Below are 21,704 nucleotides of genomic sequence, written 5' to 3' on the forward strand. Positions count from 1 at the left end.
ATCCCTCGGTTCATCTCTGTCTAAAAGTGGAAAAGAAGGACTTAGCATCCAGCCTTTTTATGGGAATCGTGATGCAGAGTGATAAAACTGAGTTTACTTAGATGTTATTTTGCTAATGGTTAATCATGTTTAAATGTAATCAATATGATGAAATAGAAAGTGTAGTTTGAGTAATAAAATTATTTGATGCCTGACTTCTTCACCTGGATTGCGGGAGTGCTTTTGACTACGCTGCTCATCCTTTAAAAGCAGGGTCAAACCATCCGCAGCTCTTATTACGCTGCCTTGATGATGTCAAACAGTGGTTGTCATTAAATTTTTTAAAGCTAAATGAAAATAAAACTGAGGTTGTCATTTTTGGCAACTTTAATCATATCGACAGCACTCTGGGCACCCTTTCCTCGTATTCTAAAACACATGTAAAAAACCTCGGTGTTGTTAGGATATTGCTTCAGGGAGCAGACATGAAACCGTCTTAGGTTTTAGCCATCACTTTTTTATTGTCTCCACACCACCCTCCGGTGGCTTCCACATGAACTGCACCTTAAACAACAACTGTTTACTCATATCATGACATCCCCCTTTTTTTTTTTTTTTTTTTCTACAACAACAGGGGCAAACAACAAAGCAACCCACACCACCACTCAAGGCCCACGACCTGTGGAAAAAAGAAAGGGAGAAAATAAAAATGCCTCTTGGCATACTCACATTTCTCTCCAGTGAACATATTTTTTCTTCCCATTTTTTTTTTTTAATTTATTTATTTTTTTTATATCAAAGCATGTGCTCAAAACATAATGTTCATTTTATTCCTCAATAAGCCTTCTGGGCTTGGAAACAATACGTCCACTCGCAGTTTTGGGTGGGGAACTTGGAAACTCTGTGGGAGTGACATTTGTACTTTGCATGTCCATCTCACTTTGTCCCTGTGTTTCATCACACTCATTTTGCTGTGTTACATTTTGATTGTCCCTTGACTGCCTTAGAAACTTTCTGTTCCTTCTATATGTCTGTCCATCAGGCATCTGAACAACATAAGATCTTGGATGTTCAGATAAACCTGTCACCTGAGCTGGATTCCATACGCCCTGTTGCCACATTCTGACAGTGTCACCAACCTGCAGTTGCTTAAGTGCTTTGGTTCCTTGGTTAAAGTATTCTCTCTGTTTCTGTTGTCTTGTTTCTAACAACTGCTGCACTGTCTTAGTGACCATGTGAGGTTTCAATCCTTGCGATGTCGGTGGAAGTATTGTTCTTATGCGTCGACCCATTAGCAGCTGGGCTGGTGACGCTCCAATGTCCTCCAACGGTGTACTCCTCAGATTTATTAATGATAGATACGGGTCATTCCCCTCAGCTTTTGCCTTTTTTAACAAGAGTTTCACTGTTTGTACTCCTCTCTCTGCCATTCCGTTTGACTGTGCATGGTGGGGGCTCGTAGTGTTGTGACAAAACTCCCACTCTTTTGCAAAGTCTTGGAATTCACGGGAGCTGAACTGTGGTCTGTTGTCTGAAATCACCGTTTCAGGAATCCCGTGTCTGGCAAATTGTGACTTAAGATGAGTGATAACTGTTGCACTTCTTGTGTCTGACTTCAGCCACTCAACCTCAATGAACTTGGAATAGTAATCCACTAAGAGGAGATATTCCTGCTGGTCAAAAGTAAGTACACCTATCTTCTGCCAAGGTCTTTCAGGAACACTATGTGGATGTAGTGGTTCTTTGTTCTGTCGTTTCTGGTGAGTACTGCACACATCACAGCAGTTCACCATCTCTGTGATACTCTGTGACATTCCAGGCCAAAAGGGTACTTCTCTCGCTCTGCGTCGGCAGCTTTCAATACCCAAGTGACCCTCGTGAATGCGCTTTAGCATTTCTGCTCTCAGTGCTGCAGGAACAATAAGCTGCTCTCCTTTGAACAGAACTCCATCCACTACTGAAATTTGTTCCCTGTAATTCCAATACACTTGGATTTCTGTTGCAGCTTGGTTTCTTGTTTCTGGCCATCCATCCAGAACTGTCTCTGTAAGTTTAGTCAGTGTCATATCATTCCTTGTTTCCTTTCTGAATTCCTTTAGTTTTGCACTTGTCACAGGTAAGTTGGAAATTACCATGTGCACCTGGTCTTCTATCTCATTATCAGATGAGCTGGTCACTGGCAAATATGCTCTGGATAATGTGTCTGCGATGTACATTTCACTTCCTGGCTTGTGCTGTACTTGTACCTGATATTTTTGCAGTCTCATTAGGAGTCTCTGTATTCTTGCTGGAGCACTGCTCAACGGCTTTTTCATTATCACTTCTAGTGGTTTGTGATCTGACTCCACATTCACTTCTCTGCCATACACATACTGATGGAAACGCTCTGCACCAAACACAATTGCCAACATCTCCTTTTCTATTTGTGCATAACGCTGTTCAGTCTCTGTTAATGAGCGTGATGCATAAGCAACTGGCTTGCCATCTTGTAGTAAGACAGCACCGAGTCCACTTTTAGAAGCATCGACAGATAGTGTTACTGGAAGCTGTACATCGTAGTATCTGAGCACAGGAGCTTCAGTAAGAATTGTTTTCAATTTGTTGAATGCGTGCTGATGCTCACCTTCCCACTGCCATGCAACATCATCTCTGGTAAGGCCGCGTAATGGCTCTGTGTGTTGTGACATGTTTGGAATGAACTTTGCTAGGTATGTCACCATACCCAGAAATCGCTCCACATCTTTTTTGCACTCTGGTGTAGGCATTTTCTTTACTGCCTCTATCTTGCTCTGATCTGGTTTCAAACCATCTGCCGAGAAGATGTGGCCAAGGTATTTAATTTCCTCCAGGCCTACCTTGCATTTGTCCTTGTTCAGCTTAAAATTTTTTGCTCTTGCTCTCTCCAGCACTTGCCTCAGTCTGTCGTCATGCTGTACTTTAGTCTCTCCCCAGATCAAAAGGTCGTCTATGTATGTCTCGACGCCATCAATCCCCTCAAACAGCTGCCTCACCGTCCTGTGGAATACTTCTGGAGCTGAATTAATTCCAAAAGGCAGGCGAAGGAATCTGTAACAACCAAAAGGTGTGTTGAATGTACAGAGACGAGAGCTGGCTTCATCCAATTTAAGTTGCCAAAATCCTGAGCTTGCGTCCAGCACAGTGAAGTATTTGGCCTTTGCCAGTCGGCTCGTTATCTCTTCAACTGTTGGCAACTGGTAGTGCTCTCTCATGACTGCTGTATTGAGATCACGAGGATCTAGGCAGACTCTCAGTCGTCCAGTAGCCTTTTCCACAATGACGATTGGATTTACCCACTGGGTAGGCTCTTCAATTTTTGTAATCACCTCCATTTTTTCCATTCTGTCCAGTTCTACTTTGAGTTTTTCTTTGAAGATGTCCATTTCATCACTTTTATTCAGTGCCATCACTCTCTTGATGAGTCCCATTTCTTCACATGTTTGAATTCCCAGAATTGGCTTGGTTTCTGATTTTACGACAATGAACTCCAAAGCAAAACTTTTCTTTTTGTATTTCACTGCCCAAGTGCACTTTCCTTTAACTGCTATTTTGTCTCCGGTGTATGTTGACAACCTGACATTTGTGGGTCTAAGCATTTGCTTATTTCCTATTCTTCGTAGTAGACTGTAGGGAACCACATTGGCTTGTGCACCAGTATCAAGTTTGAATTTCACAGGTTTATGGCCAACTTTTATTTCTACAGTCCATTCATCTGTTTGTGTCCGTGTTTTTGCATTTACAGCCCCAATGAACAGACTTACCTGCTGATCCGTGGCTTCATCGGCGACAGTGTGCACTTTTCTCGATCTACACATTCTGGCAAAGTGATTCATTTTCCCGCAGTTCTTGCACTGTTTGCCATAAGCAGGGCATTGGCGTGATGCATGCTTAGTTCCACATCGTTTGCAATTAAACGTGCTTGCTTGGTCTTTGTCGTTCGGTTTCATCTTACTTTGTCTGTCTTTTTTGCTTGTCTGCTTATGTCTCACTGCATCTCCGTCTTTACTTTCATGTGCAGAGACTTGAGCATTGCGATCCTCCTCATGCATTTGCTTGATTTGAGCTTTTGTGGTCTCAGCTGCAATGCAAAGCTGAACTACTTTTTCGAGAGTAATATCATCTTCTCTTAACAGCCTTTCTCTCATTGCATCCGATGTAATTCCACACACTACGCGATCTCTGATGAGGGATTCTTGCAGTTGTCCAAATTCACATGACTTGGCCCTTAGCTTTAGCTCCGTGATGTACTGGCTAATTGGCATATCCCCTTGCACACACGTGAAAAACTTGTACCTTTCATAGGTTATGTTCTTCTTTGGGCTACAGTATTCCTCAAATTTCTCCATTATTTTCGTCAGCTTATGCTCATCACCATTTTCCGCAAACGTGAAGGTATTGTACACTTCAACCGCTTCCTCTCCAGCAACGTGAAGAAATAGTGAAGACTGTACCTCGGGTGGCTTGCTAGCACCTCTTGTAGCCGCTAGATACAGCTCGAACCGTTGCCAAAACCGTCTCCAATTTTCCGAGAGGTTCCCTGGCAGCAAATCAAGTCCAGCTGGCGGCTTAAGCCCTTCCATGTGTGCGACACTCTTCTATAGCCTTATCAGTTCACTTCTGACACCATGTTAGGATATTGCTTCAGGGAGCAGACATGACACCGTCTTAGGTTTTAGCCATCACTTTTTTATTGTCTCCACACCACCCTCCGGTGGCTTCCACATGAACTGCACCTTAAACAACAACTGTTTACTCATATCATGACAGGTGTTTACATTGATGGTTCTTTTAAATTGAATAAGCAGGTGAGTGCAGTAGTTCAGTCCTGTTTTTTTCAGTTAAGACAGCTAGCCAAGGTAAAGCCATACCTTCCGGCTAACGTCTTTGAGCGTGTTATTCACCTTTTTCTTACTTGCAGATTGGACTACTGCAATTCATTGTATTATGGTCTAGATCAGGCCACCATCCATCGTCTTCAGATGGTTCAAAATGCTGCTGCTCGCCTGCTAACTGGTACCAAACGGAGAGAGCATATAACCCCAGTTTTAGCTTCTTTACACTGGCTTCCTGTCTCCTACAGGATCCAATTTAAACTTCTACTTTTTGTTTTTAAGTCACTTAATGCCCGAGCCCCTCCTTACCTGTCTCAATTCAATTCTTTATTTATTTGTCACATGTAGTTATAGCTGGTACAACATACAGTGAAATGTTTTTTCTGGCTAAAAAAGTACTCCCCCCGACTGTGCAAACATGCTAAAAAAGATTTTACATAAAACTAAGAAAAAAAGGGAAAGAAACAAAAGTTAAAAGTAAAAAAAAAAAAAAAAAAAAAATATATGTTTTTATATATATATATATATATATATATATATATATATAAAAACAATGTAAAAGTCCATATGTTTGTGCTTATAAGTATATATCCATGACGTGCAAGATATTGCACTGTAATGATTTGAATAAAAAAACTATAAAAATATACATATTTACATAGTACAGATGTATATAATAAGGTACGGATAAGGTTCAGAGAAAAAAGTAAAGTGCAAATTATGTACTGTGTGTGAGATTGTCCATCATGTTGTCCGGTTTGTGTTTTGGTTGAGGAGTCTCACTGTTTGTGGGTAAAAACTCCTCCTGAACCTTTCTGTTCTTGTTTTCAGGCTACAGAGGCGCTTCCCTGACCTCAGTGGCCTGAACAGTTTGTGGGCGGGATGGCTGGAGTCCCTAATGATCCTGATGGCCCTGGATCTGCACCTTTCAGCATAGATGTCCTGCAGTGCTGGTAGAGGTGTTCCCATAGTGCGTTCAGCTGTGCGCACAACCCTCTGCAGGGCTTTCTGTTGCTGTACTGTGCAGTTCCCGTACCACACCATGATGTTGTTGCACAGGATGCTCTCAATGACACCAGTGTAGAATCTCCTCTGTATATTCTCGGAGATCTTAAACCTCTTTAGACGCCTCAGGTGATAGAGGCGCTGTCTGCCTTTACTAATGAGGAAGTCCGTATGTGTACTCCAAGTGAGGTCCTCGTTGATGTGGACACCGAGGTATTTGAAGTTGGAGACTCTCTCCACAGGGGTTCCATTGATCTGAATTGGGGTGTGAGTTTTCTCACCTCTCTGTTTTCTGAAGTCAATCACCATCTCCTTTGTTTTGCTGATGTTCATGGAGAGGTGATTTGCCTCACACCACTTTGCTAGTCCATCCACCTCACTCTGGTAGGCCCTCTCGTCGTTCCCAGAGATGAGTCCCACCACCACTGTGTCGTCAGCAAACTTCACAATGGAGTTAGTGGGGTGTCTGGCCGTGCAGTCCGCGGTGTAGAGGGAGTAGAGAAGGGGGCTCAGTACACATCCCTGGGGGGCCCCTATGTTCAATGAGAGTGTATGGGAGTATACATCCCCTATTCTCACTGACTGTGGTCTCGCGGTCAGGAAGCTATGAATCCACCTGCACAAAGATGTACTGAATCCCAGATCTTGGAGCTTACCCGAGAGGGTGTGGGGCACTATGGTGTTGAATGCTGAGCTGTAATCTATAAACAGCATTCTCACATAGTTCCCACATCCCTCATCTAGATGGCTCAGTGTGGTATGCAGGACCTGTGCTACAGCATCTCCGGTAGATCTGTTTGTCCGGTATGCAAACTGCAGTGAGTCGAAGTCGGGAGGAAGGAGGGAACTGATGAAGGGTTTCATGAGCCTCTCAAAACACTTCATCACTACAGATGTTAGGGCTACTGGGCGATAATCATTTGTCTGAGCTCCTCTCTGCCTATGCTCCAGGAAAAACCACGAGGTCTAGCTCAAAACTAATGTTGTCCATCCCACGGACTAACCTCAAATCCCGTGGTGATAGATCCTTCTCTGTGGCAGGTCCCAGACTTTGGAATAGTCTCCCCTTAAATATTAGATCTGCACAAACACTTGAGCAATTTAAATCTTTACTAAAGACACATTTCTATGCCCTGGCTTTTAACACACTATGACCCAAGCATTTTGGTCTTATTTGAATTAGTTTAGTTATTGTTTTAATTCTTTTACTGTCCGTTTATTGTTTTTTATTGTTATTATTGTATTACATTGTTGCTTCATAGGTACAGAGAAAAACCCAACAATCATATGACCCCCTATGAGCAAGCACTTTGGCGACAGTGGGAAGGAAAAACTCCCTTTTAACAGGAAGAAACCTCCAGCAGAACCAGGCTCAGGGAGGGGCGGCCATCAAATTGGAGTCTATTAGATAGATATGATACAAACCATTGCAGTGCAGTACCTGTAATACCTACAGCATGTTCTAATCGCTCTAATAGGATATTATGGTCGACAGTATCGAATGCTGCACTGAGGTCTAGCAGGAAAAGCACAGAGATGAGTCCACTGTCAGAGGCCATAAGAAGATCATTTGTAACCTTCACTAAAGCTGTTTCTGTGCTGTGATGAGCTCTGAAACCTGACTGAAACTCTTCAAATAAACCATTCCTCTGCAGATGATCTGTTAGCTGTTTGACAACTACTCTTTAAAGGATTTTCGATATGAAAGGAACGTTGGAGATTGGCCTATAATTAGCTAAGACTGCTGGGTCTAGAGATGGCTTTTTGAGTAAAGGTTTAACTACAGCCAGCTTGAAGGCCTGTGGTACATAGCCGATTATTAGAGATAGGTTGTAGTGATGGGTCGTTCGCGAACGAAATGGCTCTTAGAGCCGGCTCTTTGACGTGAACGACGCGAGCCAGCTCCTTATCGCGAGCCGTCACGTGGGTTTTTTTTTTCTTTCTCTCACCCTCTCTCTCTCTCTCTCTCTCGCACTTTTTTTCCGCTTCACTTCGCACCTGAGCCTTGTGCTTTACGGTGTGTTCACACCGAACGCGATGGACGCGAATAGAGCGTCAGGTTTACATGTAAAGTCAATGGAAAGGCGCGATGACGCGCGATTGCGGGTCCCGCGAAAATTCGGAAGCAGATTTGCGTCGCGAAAACGCCAAAACGCGTGAAACGCGCGTCAGTGTAGCGCGTCTGGCGCGTTTGACTCGCGAATAAAACCACGCGCGTGAGTTTTTGTGTTGCATTTTGTGCATACGCGCGTTTCGCGTCTACCGCTCGAGTTGGAAAAATCTGAACTCCAGCGTCAAATCGCGCCGCGACAACCAATCAGGAGCCTGGTGACGTGGCTGTTACCTAGGTCAAAGGGGCAGATCCAGCCAAAGCCTTTCATACTTCAATGGAGGGGAAGGCTAATCAATGCGGTAGCAAACAACTCGGAGCTGTACAACACCAGCTGCTTTCAGTACCGAGACAGGAATAAAAAGGACCGAGCTTGGAGGAAGATATGTGAAGAGATCAGGCAACCTGGTAAGTTCATTCATTTCTCTTTTGAAAGTTTTCACTGACCCGGGAAGCCGCACAAAAGCTAGCAAGCCACCGCTATTTTCCCACTGACGTACAAATACCGTTCTGCTTTTATGCATGTTGTCATTTAGGAATATATTTTATTGCTTATTAATAAACAGCACACAGTGGTCCCGCTGTTCATCCGTCACTGCTTTGCTTTTTCGCTGATTTTTTATTGCACAGTACAGCATTGCATTCTGCAGCCTGATTGACAAATCTCCTGCGCTTGCCAAATTTATCACGTTTGGTTTTGATAACCATCGCGTCCAATAGAAAAAACAGCACAAAAACACCCATAACTATGAGCCTCATTCGGAAATAGACACCTGCACCGTGAGGGAAAAAGGTGCATGAAAGTGGCGGGCAGATGAAGACAAACCGCGGCATAATAATACTTTTACGTTTTGCAATCTACAAAGGTTTGCACTTTGAGAATCAATTGTGAGAACTGTGACCAGGGGCTAGTTATTCTGAGAACCCCTGCAATAAATGAGGGACCACTGTCTACTCTACGATTATTATATCCAACCTGTTAACATTTAATACTGTATTGATAGAACCAACTGATTCTGCAGCAGAGCATCCCCAGTCCCTGAGCTCCTGCTGCTGCACCCACAGATATGTACAGCAAGCACTGATACCTTTTTAGTCGGTGGGATTCCCTTGTGATCACCTTTACTAAATATCTACAACCAATCTGATTATATCCTGTTATTGTTTTTTTTTTTTTTTTTCAATGTTGAAATTAAAATCTAGTAGCAGCCTTCTCATTTCTTTGTGTTTTGTGCTGTTTTACAGGCCCACAGAGGAGGACGGCTCCGAGGCAGATGAGGGACGGGTCCCAGGACGGTCCATCGGTGGTGGAGCTGGCCATCCTGGAGTCCCTGAAGAGGCCACACCAGTCTCCAATGGAGCATTTCCTCCTCAGCCTTGTTCCTGCTCTGGAGAGCAGCTGGTCCTTTTTATTCCTGTCTCTCTGTAAATACTTATATTTTATATATTTATGTTTAATGTTTTTCTGTTTGAGACTTTTAATATTATTTCAAATAAATGTTTATAATGACTAATGTCTCAGTTCTACTACACAGCAAATGTTGGCACACGACTTGACACATGTAGAATTTATTTCATATTATACTAATGACAAAATATACTGATACAGTGGGATGCAGAAGTTTGGGCAACCTTGTTAATAGACATTATTTTCCTGTATAAATCGTTGGTTGTTACAATAAAAAATGTCAGTTAAATATCATACAGGAGACACACACAGTGATATTTGAGAAGTGAAAAGAAGTTTACTGGATTTACAGAAAGTGTGCAATAATTGTTTAAACAAAATCAAGCAGGTGCATAAATTTGGGCACCACAAAAAAGAAATGAAATGAATATTTAGTGTATATCAATGTGTGTGTCTCCTATATGATATATGGGGTGCCTTTGTCTGGATGTGCTTCCCATCCAGAGCTTCACAGCACAGAGGAAAGTTCCAGCGCTCCTGGAATCCCTCTGTGATGGACCGCCAGTCTCCAGGTGAAGGCACAGCCATGAAGTCGTCCACTAGACAGTCCCAGATGGACGTCGCTGCCTGGGGGGTGATCTGGCTCACCGTGGACACACCGACTCTGAAACTGAACGCGATGGTCCTGAAGGAGTCCCCGGTGACAAGGAACCTGGACAAAATTGTTCAAAATCAGTATTATGTGTACTGCAGTTACAAAATACATTATTCAAATTCCAAAATACTTTTGTGATGTCAGATATAAATCACAAAACTTAAATCTTACATAAAACATTTTGTAATTATAAGGATAATTACAAAATGTATATTAGATAATATCTAAAACAGTTGTGTTTTGTTTTAACTTTAACATATCATAATTTGATTGGTAGCAACTTTCACAACTACAGTGAGCCAATCACTCATAATTCCTAAACATGTCAATCAGGTAGGAATGAAGTAAGACATTAATAGAAATAAAGAGTTGTGTGTTGACATGTAGCCCTTTCCTTGCTTAAATCATTAATATTTTTGAAAAATTAATCTGTGATAAGACAGCTTATCAAGATAGAACCATGTAACTAGAGATGAACCAAACTGTTCACAGTTTTATCTAACTCTGTTTTAATAAAGGCTGGTGACCCCTGCTATAGAGTCTGACAGCTGCAGGGATTATATACAAATATTCAACTATCCCAGAATTAAACCAGGTCTAAATAAAAAGGAGTGAGTATCACTACAAAGGTTAACTCAGTGGTCCTAATGCTACAGTTTGATATCAGCAAACACCGAGCGCATACATTGATGTGACACCACAGCCATGCTATCATGCAAACACTGATAACAGCATAAATCGAATTAAATCGGGACTTGATGAGAGTTTCTGAGTATCACTAGAAATATTATAAAGAGTCGTCTCTGTACCACAGTTTGCTTTCAGTAAACACCGACAGCATTCACTGTTAGCATAGCACATCCATGTTAGCAGTGTATAACTGGATGGATTAGCATATTAGCACAGATATCAATAAAGGACTACCGTATTAAATAGTTTTACTAACCTCAGGCAGACGGACAGGCGCTCTGCAGGTGGGATTGAGCGTCTGTAGTTGGTGTCTAGGCGGGCGATGCTGGGACCGACGAGGGAAAGCAGGTCCTCAAACTGGCCGACGGTGATAGCGCTGGAATCGGCCGTCATCCAGGCGCAGCTCCTGGAGCAAGTGGTGAAACTCACCAAACTGCTCATGCCTCTGGAGGACCTGATGGACCCAGGTACAGCGAGGACGTCTTTTACGCTGCTGCTCTGCTCTCCACAGTACATAGAGAAGGGAGACTCTCTCTTCAAGCGCTAGCTCGATAGCTGCCATCTTGCAAAGATACCGGTCTGGCACAACTCCCTCCCACATTCCTCCCACATTTCCGGATTTTTCTTGGACACGCGTTGAGACGCGAATGTACACGCGTCAAATTAGGGGCGTTTGGGGCGTTTTATTCGCGTCCATCGCGTTCGGTGTGAACACACCGTTATGCTGGGCAGAGGGGGGAGGGGCGGTAGTTATACTCAGTAGCACAGGAACAGAGCCAGAGGGAGAGAGAGAGAAAGAGAGCCAGGGACAACAACGTCACATTAGAAAGGTATAGTAATCATCCACAACTATTTTCGGTTGCAGATGATAAAGGATTCAGAAAGTTTATTCATGCAGGCCCATATGACAGAGAATATGCATCTTCTTTTTGTTTTCATATTATAATTTATATTTAATTGTGTTGTGGTTTGCAGTGTTTTGTGTTGTTTTCACTTTAAATTTGTAAAAGGAAAAAGCTGAAAATTTAAATAGTTAAAAGTTGAAATGTGAATACTTGATTTTTGTATTATATGATTTATTTATTACATTTTATGTGGAGTGAAAAAATAAAAGTATATTTACAGTGGCCCCTACAGACAAAGCACATACAAACTTCAAATCACGTACGAACTCTGAAGCACGTACAAACTCCAAAACACGTACAAACTCCAAAACACGTAAAAACTCCAAAACACGTACAAAAGACAACAGAAGTGCTCCAGGATGCTGGGCGCAGTGTTGAGCTTTTGTTACCGAGTGGCTACACAAGCCAGTAAGTACCAACGACCGGATTTGGTGTGTGGTAGTAACAGGTAAATGAACTTTTTTTTTAAATTATTTGAATATATATGAGTGCCTGTGTAGAAATACACAAACAATACACACATGCTTTCAATTGTGTAATTTAAGTGATCTAGTAGCTCTGCTTTGGAAGTTCAGTTCATGCTAGAAATGTGTTTTGGAGTTTGTACGTGTTTTGTCTCTAGGGGCCACTGCATATATTTATATATAAACATATACAAATAAAACCACTTTTTTTTACGTTAGTAATTCCTTTTGTGCATAATTTTATATTATTGTTAATAATAAATTAATTAAAGCAACAAAACAACCTGAAGAGCCGGTTCGGAGCCGAAAGAGCCGGCTCTTTTTAGTGAGCCGAACCGAAAGAGCCGGATCTCTAAAAAGAGCCGGAAATCCCATCACTATTCTCTACACCGTTATATTTGTGCCACAAAACCAGCCAATCACAGACTTGGATGCAAAAAAATCTGATTGGCTGTTCTGGTCTCCAATCAGCTCGAAATGACGAAATGCAATATCCCAGAATCCATTTCGTCCAAAACTCAAACGAGGCAGTGGCGGAGGAACACAGAGTGGTGTAATTTGAAATATTACTCTTTCTGGGTCACAAAATAAACTTTTAAGATATTTTCATGCGAGAATGGTGCTGTGTAAACTTCAAATATCTGCTCGATTCATCAAGACATCACATATTTGCATAAGTGCTCTAACGTTTTCTCTCTCTACCGTTCCATGCTCCTCCTGGGTGAAAAATAATAGAGGCAACCGTCTGGACACTTTGTAATGGCGGGCATATACACTGAACTTGTAACTCTAGAAAACTGACGTGGAGTCTCACACAACAATCCCACGTCGAGGAGCGCTCAGCCACACTGTTAAGTAGCTGCTCAACGAGCCTTGATCAGCTCCAGGTGTGTGTGATGATCTTCAGGTGTGCTCAGCAACCTGGAAAGGCCACACCCACCAAGCCTGAAGGTGCCGGTCACAACTGCACCAACACACGCGCACACAGACATACCTCCATATACACAAGCATGAACACGGGAAAGGCAGCACAGTGCAGAAAAATATATAAAATGGACCCCAACTGCTCATGGACCCTGGGTCACTCAGACAATGTTATATTACAGTTTTTTTCTGAATGCTTAAACCCTAACTGTGGTTGTTATAGCACAATTTCTAAAACTATTAATACTTATAGCAAAACCACTCACTGAGTTTGCAAAACTAAAAGCACAAACACTGCACAGCACTCTTTTTGCAGAACTGTTAACACAATTCACTGCTTTACGCTCAATTTCCAAATGATCAACACACTCCTAGCAAAACTATACACATTTACGGCTATTATTGTGTGGATGCTTTAAGCATCCACACTATTGAGTTCCTTCTTGATGTTTCTGTACACTTTTCGCTGTGGATCTACTTCCACAATTTTTGTGCTATTTTCACCGTTCAAATTTTAAACTATTCTGCTATTTCTGCTAATGACGGCTATGTCTTTTGGTATTTTTCACTATTATACTTTTTAAAATATTAAGCCTTTTTCCTTTAATTTGAAATGAATGGGAAACTTCTGCAATTCTGCTAAAATTTGCTTGTTTTTGAAACTTAACTACTTCCTCATATTTTCACCTAGAACAACCATTCAAACTTTAAAATGTTCTCAAATTATTGGGCTATTCAGGTATAAATCAGCTTTTTCAAATCTTTTACCGTTTTACTTTTATGCCTCTTAAAGTTTTCAGTTGCAAAATTGTGATTTTTCACAAAATACATGCGTTGTTATGGTTGCTATGCTGTTGGCTTCCAGTGTGCCACTGAAGGTTTTGCAGTCTTTTCTTCATGTCCGAACAACTTCTTGCTACTTGCTCAATTTTCACTCAACTTCCACAAATTATACATCAAAACGTAGGTATTTTTGCTGGCTTTCAGGAAATGTCACCATCATTGTTGTGGGACTTATAGAATTTTTGCAAATTTCCTCAGACCAACACAAAGTCGGAAAACTCTCCATAGAAAGTCAATGGAGAGTTTGTTCAAAATCACCGCTTGATTTCTGTAATGAGAGGCATATTCGAATCGTCATATCTCCTTAACGAAACAAAGTTAAGACATGAGGCTTGTCCCAGTATATCTTCAGACACTCCTGACGCTCACAATTCAAGAATTTCTTTCTCACCTATTACCGTTCTGAAATGAGTTAGACTTGTTTGAGGGTAGGAAATTCGTCCTTCGCTCAGATTTCTTCAGATTTCAAACTCTGGAAATGAACCACTTTTTTCTCTCGTCATAACTTTTTGTTGGATTTCCACAGAGACCTGAAAATTTCCATGACTGTTCACCAAATCCTGCTGTCTCTTACGGTGAAAGAATGATATCGATGCTCCAAATAGATTTAGAGTTACAAAGCGTTGTTTGAGGGCAGGTCAAGGCAGTTTTTGCTTCGCTCTACTCAGTTATGGTGCATTAGAAGTCAAATATCTTTAATAAATCATATTTTAATGATAAATTGTCAACACTTTAAGATTCCTCATGTCTTCTGAACAAAATTAGGGTTAGGAAATTATGGTCATTTGTTTGAGGGGAGTCCTCACTATGAGAAATAGACTGCAAAAATCCTGTGTCTCTCTGTGCTGCGTGCACCTGTTTTGGTGGGAAAAAATACACAGCCTCTCTGATTGGTGGATTCAAATTCAGCAACTCCCAGGCTGCTTGACTGAGCTAGAAACTTGCTTCTCTCTCCGTGTGTGTGTGTGTGTGTGTGTGAGTGTGAGTGTGTGTGTGTGTGTGTGTGTGTGAGTGTGTGTGACAGAGGGAGAGAGAGAGAGAGAGAGAGAGAGAGAAATTAAATTCAATATATTTAGACTGGTTGACTGAATTGGATCATGTGTGTGTGTTTTTCTGTGCATGTGTGTTTCCTTATGTGTCCATATTTGTGATTGTTATATATATATATATTTTTTTTTTCATTTAACAAGTATATTTAAGGGACCCTCAGCATGGTCAGCACTTTTTCAGCTGTCAATTTTGCTTTTCCAATTTTTCTGTTTAAGTTATTACTATTGTGCTAAATCATACTATTTCTGCTATTTTATAAGATTTGTGCTAAATATAGTATTTCTGCCAAATATAGTATTTCTGATTAATTATAGTTTTTCTACCAAATCATAGTACAGTATTTCTGCTTTTTATAGGATTTGTGCTTAATACAGTATTTCTGCTTTTTATAGGATTTGTGCTTAATACAGTATTTCTGCTTTTTATAGGATTTGTGCTTAATATAGTATTTCTGCTAAATGTAGTATTTATGCTTAATCATACTATTTCTATATATTTCTGCCAGGCAGCCAATCCTCTGTGAGGACTCAGACATTCAAATGCACATATCAGGCCCTGCACGGCTTCCCAGCCAGCCAATCATATCTGAGGTCTGCCGTTCCTTCTCTCGTCATATCTCAGCGACGGATGTACAGAGAGCAATGAAAATCGCGGTCAAAGTACACCAAAGTCCGCTGATTCACCCAATACAAGAATTATGCTTCTAGTCCACCTAGTTTTTGAGTTACACAAAGTTTTGTAACTCCAAAAAACGGCGTTTTTCGCCTCTCACCGTGATCTAATTCTGACTGCTCATCACCCTGTTTTTCAAGCCGCCCGCTCTATTTCCCAGTGGCGCAGTTGGTAATGACACGGGTCTGCAAACCAACGGTCGTGGGTTCGATTCCACCTTGTCAACATGTTTTTTTCCCTATAAATTAATACACTATCACAGACCAGTAATTCATATTCATCATTTATTACAATTCTGCAAACTTTTATGATTTTACCAGCTTTTCTAATATGGACCTCACATTCTTGTTAACACTCCATGGCACAAATACTCTTCCCTTTAGGCTCTGTGTATGTTTGTGTGTATCAATATTTCTCCCATTTTAAAGTATTACTCCTCCATAATTGTATTTCTGTTAAATCAAAGTACTTTTACTACATCTTAGTACTTCTGCTCAATCATAGTATTTCTGCTAAAGTATTTCTGACAAATCATGATTTTTGTGCCAAATCATAACATTTGTGTTATGTTAAAGTATTACTACTAAGTGGAGGAATTTCTGTCATGTTACAGTATTTCTGCTAAATCATACTATTTCTACTATATTATATTTTTCTTTCTAAATACAGCACTTCTGCTATATAATTGTATTTCTGCTATGTTATAATATTTGTGCTAAACCAGAGTATTTGTGCTGAAACATAGTATTTCTGCCAAATGATAGTATTTGTGCTAAAACATAGTATTAATTTAAAATGACAATATTCATAGTTCATCACAGTGTCTCTGGTAAATCACAGTATTTCTGCTCTGTTGTACTATTTTTCTAAATCATAGTGTTTCTGTAATGCTTAAGTATTTTTGGCTAAATATATTCTTTCTGTTATCTTATACTATTTCTCCTAAATTCTTGTATTTTTGAGAAGTTATCATGTTTCTGGTAAGTTACAATATTTCTGCTAAGTTCTGCTATGCTATTGTATTTCTGCCAAGTATTATGTTTCCTCTAAGATATTGCAGTTCTGCTAAGTTATTCCATTTTAGCAAAGTTCCTTTGCTTCTGCAAAGTTTTTACAATTTCTGCAACTTTTCAGCTTTTTCAGCTAGTTTTTGCATACAGCTTCAGCTTTAAAGCATCCACACTGCATTTTCGCAGGAAATGCAAATTTTTCTAGTTTACACTACTTTGCCAGCTGTCTGGCACACTGTCACATGTGACAACTGTTTTAGATAATTAGTTCACTTTGCAATCAGCCTAAGCACTATAAATAAGGTACAGGTAAGCTGTGGAGTACAATGGAGGGAGCAGGAAGAGTGAGTAGAGTGAGAATTAGAGGAGGCCAAGGAAGAGGACGTGGAGGTGAAGAAGTAGGACAAAGAGGATGACAAGGAGAAGCAAGCGGAGGATGAGGAGGGGGAAGAGGAGGACGAGGAAGGGGGAGGGGGAAGGGTAAGAAGAGTAAGAAATAGAATTGCTGATGACATCAGAGCCACAATAGTGGACCGTGTAATCAACCATGGAATGACCCTGAGGGAAGCTGGCCAACGGGTTCAGCCTAACTTGAGCCGCTACACTGTAGCAAGCATCATAAGGACATTTTGAAATGAGAATCAATTAGTACAGTCACTTTGCACTAAGATTTGTAGCACTGCCATATGCTAATGAGGAACACAACATTACCATAGATGTAAAATTCCAGAAGATATTTTCCCCGGTGCTTTGGACTAGAGGACATTGCATGTGATGTAGACGAAATTCTGTGGCCGGACCCAGAGAGACGACACGATGTAGACTGATTTCTTTTTTTTCCTCATTGAAATTACTATTTTGTTTTGACTTGGAAATAAACACTTGTTTTTGTTTTGATGTGTGTGAATAAACACCAGGGCCCTGTGCTTCGTACGTCGCTTACTACATCCAAGATCAAATGAAACATCCAAGACCAAACCATCGCGCTAACCGTGAGCGCGCTAATCCGGTTCCCCGAACACACCTGCTGTTGACGATTAGTACAGCTGGATGAAGTAATGTGCGATCACTGGGTGCCGTAAAAGGGGATACGCATCGATAGCAGAAACAGTGATCGGCAACCCTCTGATTGGTCGGCGAAAATGTCGAAGGAGCGCGCTCGGCTCGGTATTTTTCGGCAGCAGAGCAAGAACTCCTGAGTGAGGGATTTCAGGAGTTTCAGAGTTAAATCAGAACGCAAGGGAACACTGCAAAGGCTGCAAAAGCAAGGAGAGAGGGCTGGCAGAAAGTTGCTGACAAATTAAACTCGTAAGTAATTTAATAATAATAATAATAATAATATATTGGATTTATATAGCGCTTTTCAAGGCACCCAAAGCGCTTTACAATGCCACTATTCAGTCACTCTCACATTCACACACTGGTGGAGGCAGCTACGGTTGTAGCCACAGCTGCCCTGGGGCAGACTGACAGAAGCGAGGCTGCCATATTGCGCCATCGGCCCCTCTGGCCAACACCAGTAGGCGGTAGGGTAGATTTATTATATTACACTATATTATCCAATATTATATTACATTATATTATATTGTTATATTATATCCTCTTTCACATTAGAGCCACAACAGGACCCACTAGAACATGGGAACAAGTAAAAGTGAAATATAAGAATATTCTATAGAATGGTAATATCTATCACTTATATTGCTTTTCGTCTCTTGGAAAGAGACCCTGAAATAATCTGTTTGTTTGTTCATAACAGCAACCAAGAAAAGGGCAGAGCAAAAAAAGACAGGTGGTGGTCCTGCACCCCCTCGTCAACAAGTTGGTTAAGTAAATAATACCCTCACGGGGAAATCGATATCTCTCAATGAGCACACTGTCGCGCTGAGCTAAAGGATCCTGTCTATCCCGCAATATACGCTGAATTCTGAGGACTCTCCTTATCAATCTTGCACCTTCCGCAATGGGTGGCTCGCGTAAACGGACAGGACATGGCTGCGACAGGCTTCCCAAATCCACCTTGGCTTTTATAGCCGTGGTCTCTCATCTTGATTACACGAAGTAATTTACAATTACTACTCTGAAATATGAATTACATCTGTAATAATCACATACATGTAATAGAATGTTAATAGTACATTTCCCTTTTTTAGGAAATGACCTGTATGTATCTGTGTGACATCAATAAAAGGATCAGGTGCTGCATTATCTTTAGTTACATTGATGTTATTTATTCATGGTGAAACAGTGGTGGAATATCGCTGTTGCTTTCGTATAAATGAAGCGGACATACCTGCGTGGCCGCGATCTAATCCTGTTTACATAAAGTGAACCTGCTCCCGAGCAGGTTTACGCTTACGGCTCTGTTGCTATGACAGCAAGTCCCGGATGAGCTTCGGGGAACCGAACGATCCAGGATCACGCGAAATCGTCAACAATCTAATCCAGCTAACTTACTTAGCGAGGTACGAAGAACAGGCCCCAGTACTTGAAGTTCGGATCCCACTATGTTTACGGACCTATGACAAAAGTATGACCACAAACTGACATAGCCTACCTTGTGCACAGAGAAAGCAAAAGTCAGATTTTTTTTTATTCATACCATCAGTGTGTAGTTGGTGCATTGTGTGCTTATTAATGTGATGGCTTGTGTTAACTGTTTGATACGAAAATACCATTTTTACAAAGGTTTGCAGAGTTAAGCAAGGTTTATTAGCTTTTACAAGTAAACAATGTTTTGCTGATTTGGTGAAGGGTTTTCTTATTTGCATGTAGAGTTTAGCAAAAATAGCCAATAGTTTTAAAAAAAGAGCTTAAGTCATCAGAAAAAACTGTAATATCACACAAAAGGTTATAAAAGGTTACTTTGCCTATAAAAGTTAACAGATCCTTGGGCCCTATTTTCCAGACCACTAAACTTTAACCCAGTTAGTTACCAGGTACACAGATTATAGAAGAGAGCTGCTGATAAGACATGTGACTGGAGGATTGTAGATGACCTGTAAGGCCACCCAGACAAGAACACCTTCAGAGGAAGCAGTATCCACAATCATTTGACTTAATGGCTTGTGGTTCAGTCTTCAAATATAATTTTGTTGTATGTTACAAACTACTGTGGTGCTGCAAAATACTTTTTGGCAGGGAGCTTATTTTTAGGCAAAAATAAGATCAGGATTTGAAAAATCATGTTTACATCTTACAGCTATGGAATCAATACAGAATAGAAACAACAGAAAACAATATGATATAATAGCTAAAGCAGAAGCAGAGACTTATTTTTTTGCTGCTGCTTTATTACTCATGTGACAACCAAAGAAACCATTGTATTAGAGTAAATTCATATTTATGTTAGAAATATAAGTAAAGTGGTATACATAAGTCATGTTCTATAGAAGTTTAAGAATAAAACTGACAAATACATCAAGAAAATAAATCTTTAAATTTACTTAAATTGAATCCTTAAAACTGGAAAGAGTCTGAATATCACAGTATTCCTGTAAAGCACTAAAATTAAAATCTGTAACATTGTAGTTCTACCGCTGTATAATTTTCTGTATAACTAGGGTCTACAAATAATGACCAAATACAACAAAATGGAGAAAATAGACATCAAAAATTTTTGGACAGAGTGCTGCCCTTTTGGTTTAGACCCTAACAACTAAAATCTTAAAAACCTTAATACCCCTGAGAGGAATTCATGCTTAAAAATTTTCATCCTTTTGCTTATCCAATTCGGGGTTGCTGGAACTCTTTCCCAGTTGTCATGCAAAAGGCAGAGTACACCCTGAAGAGCTTGCTAAGGTTATTCCACTCAAATAAAACTAAAGTAAAAACTAAGACTAGATATGAATATTTTAGTTAAACAAAATAAAAACAATAATCAACAGAAATGATTAAATGACCTCATTTGAAATACAAATCAGTTTATAGAGGAAATAGCCTTAGTTTCAGTATTTGTTAGTTTGGTAAAAATGTTATTACAATGTGCCTGACATGTTATTGATGGACGTGTTTGAGACACTGGACATGTACAAGACAAGTGGGTCAACTGTTTTCAAAAAGTGAAACATTCCTATTGTTTCTACTGGTTTTCGTAATTTTGCCTCTGACAAAACTGAACTAAAACTAAACATTTTCAAACAATAATAAATTGAAAATAAGAACAGTCTTGAAACTTACTGAAACATGAAATAAAAACAAAAAGTCAAAATGAAATAAAATAAAAATTAATGACAAAATACAAAACTATAATAACTGTGTCACACAGCTAACTATCATTCTTGCTCACATGCACATCTATATCCAAGATCACCAATTAACCTAACCCCCACGCATGTTTTAGCCTGTGTGAAGAAGTTAGAGTACACAGAGAGCACCCACACAGACACAGGAAGAACATGCAAAGTCCACACAGAGAGGCCTCAAACTGGATTCAAACCCAGGACCTTCTTGCAGTGAGGACTGAAAAATCAAATTTCATCAAATTCATTAAAAGTCAAACACAACATTACAGAAATATCTGTGGCGATATCCAGAGACCTCATGCTTTTGGTCAGTGTTCCCTCAGAGATGTTGAGTGTGTTATCAGGTTTCTGCTGTTACTGTGTGGAGCAAATCTGAAACATCCAGTAATAATAAGCACAAAGATTTTTAACACTCAGTTGCTCAGGCAAACAGAACAAGTGTCAGTACTTAAGATGTGCTTTAAGATGTCTTGAAAGCTCCTCAGCCTAGAATAGAAAATCTTAATATCTGTTGTTTCTGTTACTGTTTGTGTAGAAACTCATTTTTGGAAACACTTTATTTGAACATGTTTGAGGTGACTCGGATACAAAAAGGGTAAAATAACACAAATTATAAGTGGTGATATTATTCAAATACTTCATCTGTGCTTAGCAATAACAAATTCAGCATGTTTACCTCAGCTGTCAGTCCGATAGGAGTCAATAAGTTACTTCTGTCCAAAGACTGTGGACAATATTCAGGGAAGTTTTTGAGCAAAACCTGAACTTTTATGTTGGTAGTGCTTCTGGTGTCACCACTGTTAGCAGTTGTTTAGCAGCTGCTTCTAAACTTTTTTTGAAGAAGATGTAACGTTGTGGTGTCATACTTTAACACTGCATAACATTACCGGCCACA

The 21,704-nt window shown here is 40.3% G+C and overlaps 3 protein-coding genes across 5 annotated transcripts in view; all 3 read right to left on the reverse strand.

Moving 5' to 3' along the window:
* LOC101474776 (nuclear GTPase SLIP-GC) overlaps nucleotides 1-21,704 on the reverse strand; it is a 162,196-nt gene that overhangs the window by 14,806 nt on the left and 125,686 nt on the right. The window lies entirely within an intron of this gene.
* LOC143418369 (uncharacterized) lies at nucleotides 9,398-11,308 on the reverse strand. The gene is made up of 2 exons (XM_076883156.1): nucleotides 10,954-11,308; nucleotides 9,398-10,064 (listed from the first exon to the last, which is right to left on the reverse strand). The coding sequence occupies exons 1-2, from the start codon at nucleotides 11,211-11,213 to the stop codon at nucleotides 9,794-9,796; spliced, it is 531 nt and encodes a 176-aa protein (XP_076739271.1). The 5' UTR covers nucleotides 11,214-11,308; the 3' UTR covers nucleotides 9,398-9,793.
* Nucleotides 20,426-21,704, reverse strand: part of LOC106675070 (nuclear GTPase SLIP-GC) — a 141,663-nt gene continuing 140,384 nt past the window's right edge. For all 3 annotated transcript variants that reach the window (XM_076883181.1, XM_076883179.1, XM_076883182.1), the window contains exon 22: nucleotides 20,426-21,181. In XM_076883181.1, the coding sequence (XP_076739296.1) occupies nucleotides 21,150-21,181 (32 nt within the window). In that variant the 3' untranslated portion in view covers nucleotides 20,426-21,149. The remainder of the gene's footprint in view (nucleotides 21,182-21,704) is intronic.

Source organism: Maylandia zebra, linkage group LG4 (assembly GCF_041146795.1).
Source record: "Maylandia zebra isolate NMK-2024a linkage group LG4, Mzebra_GT3a, whole genome shotgun sequence".
NCBI classification, from domain to species: Eukaryota; Metazoa; Chordata; class Actinopteri; order Cichliformes; family Cichlidae; genus Maylandia; species Maylandia zebra.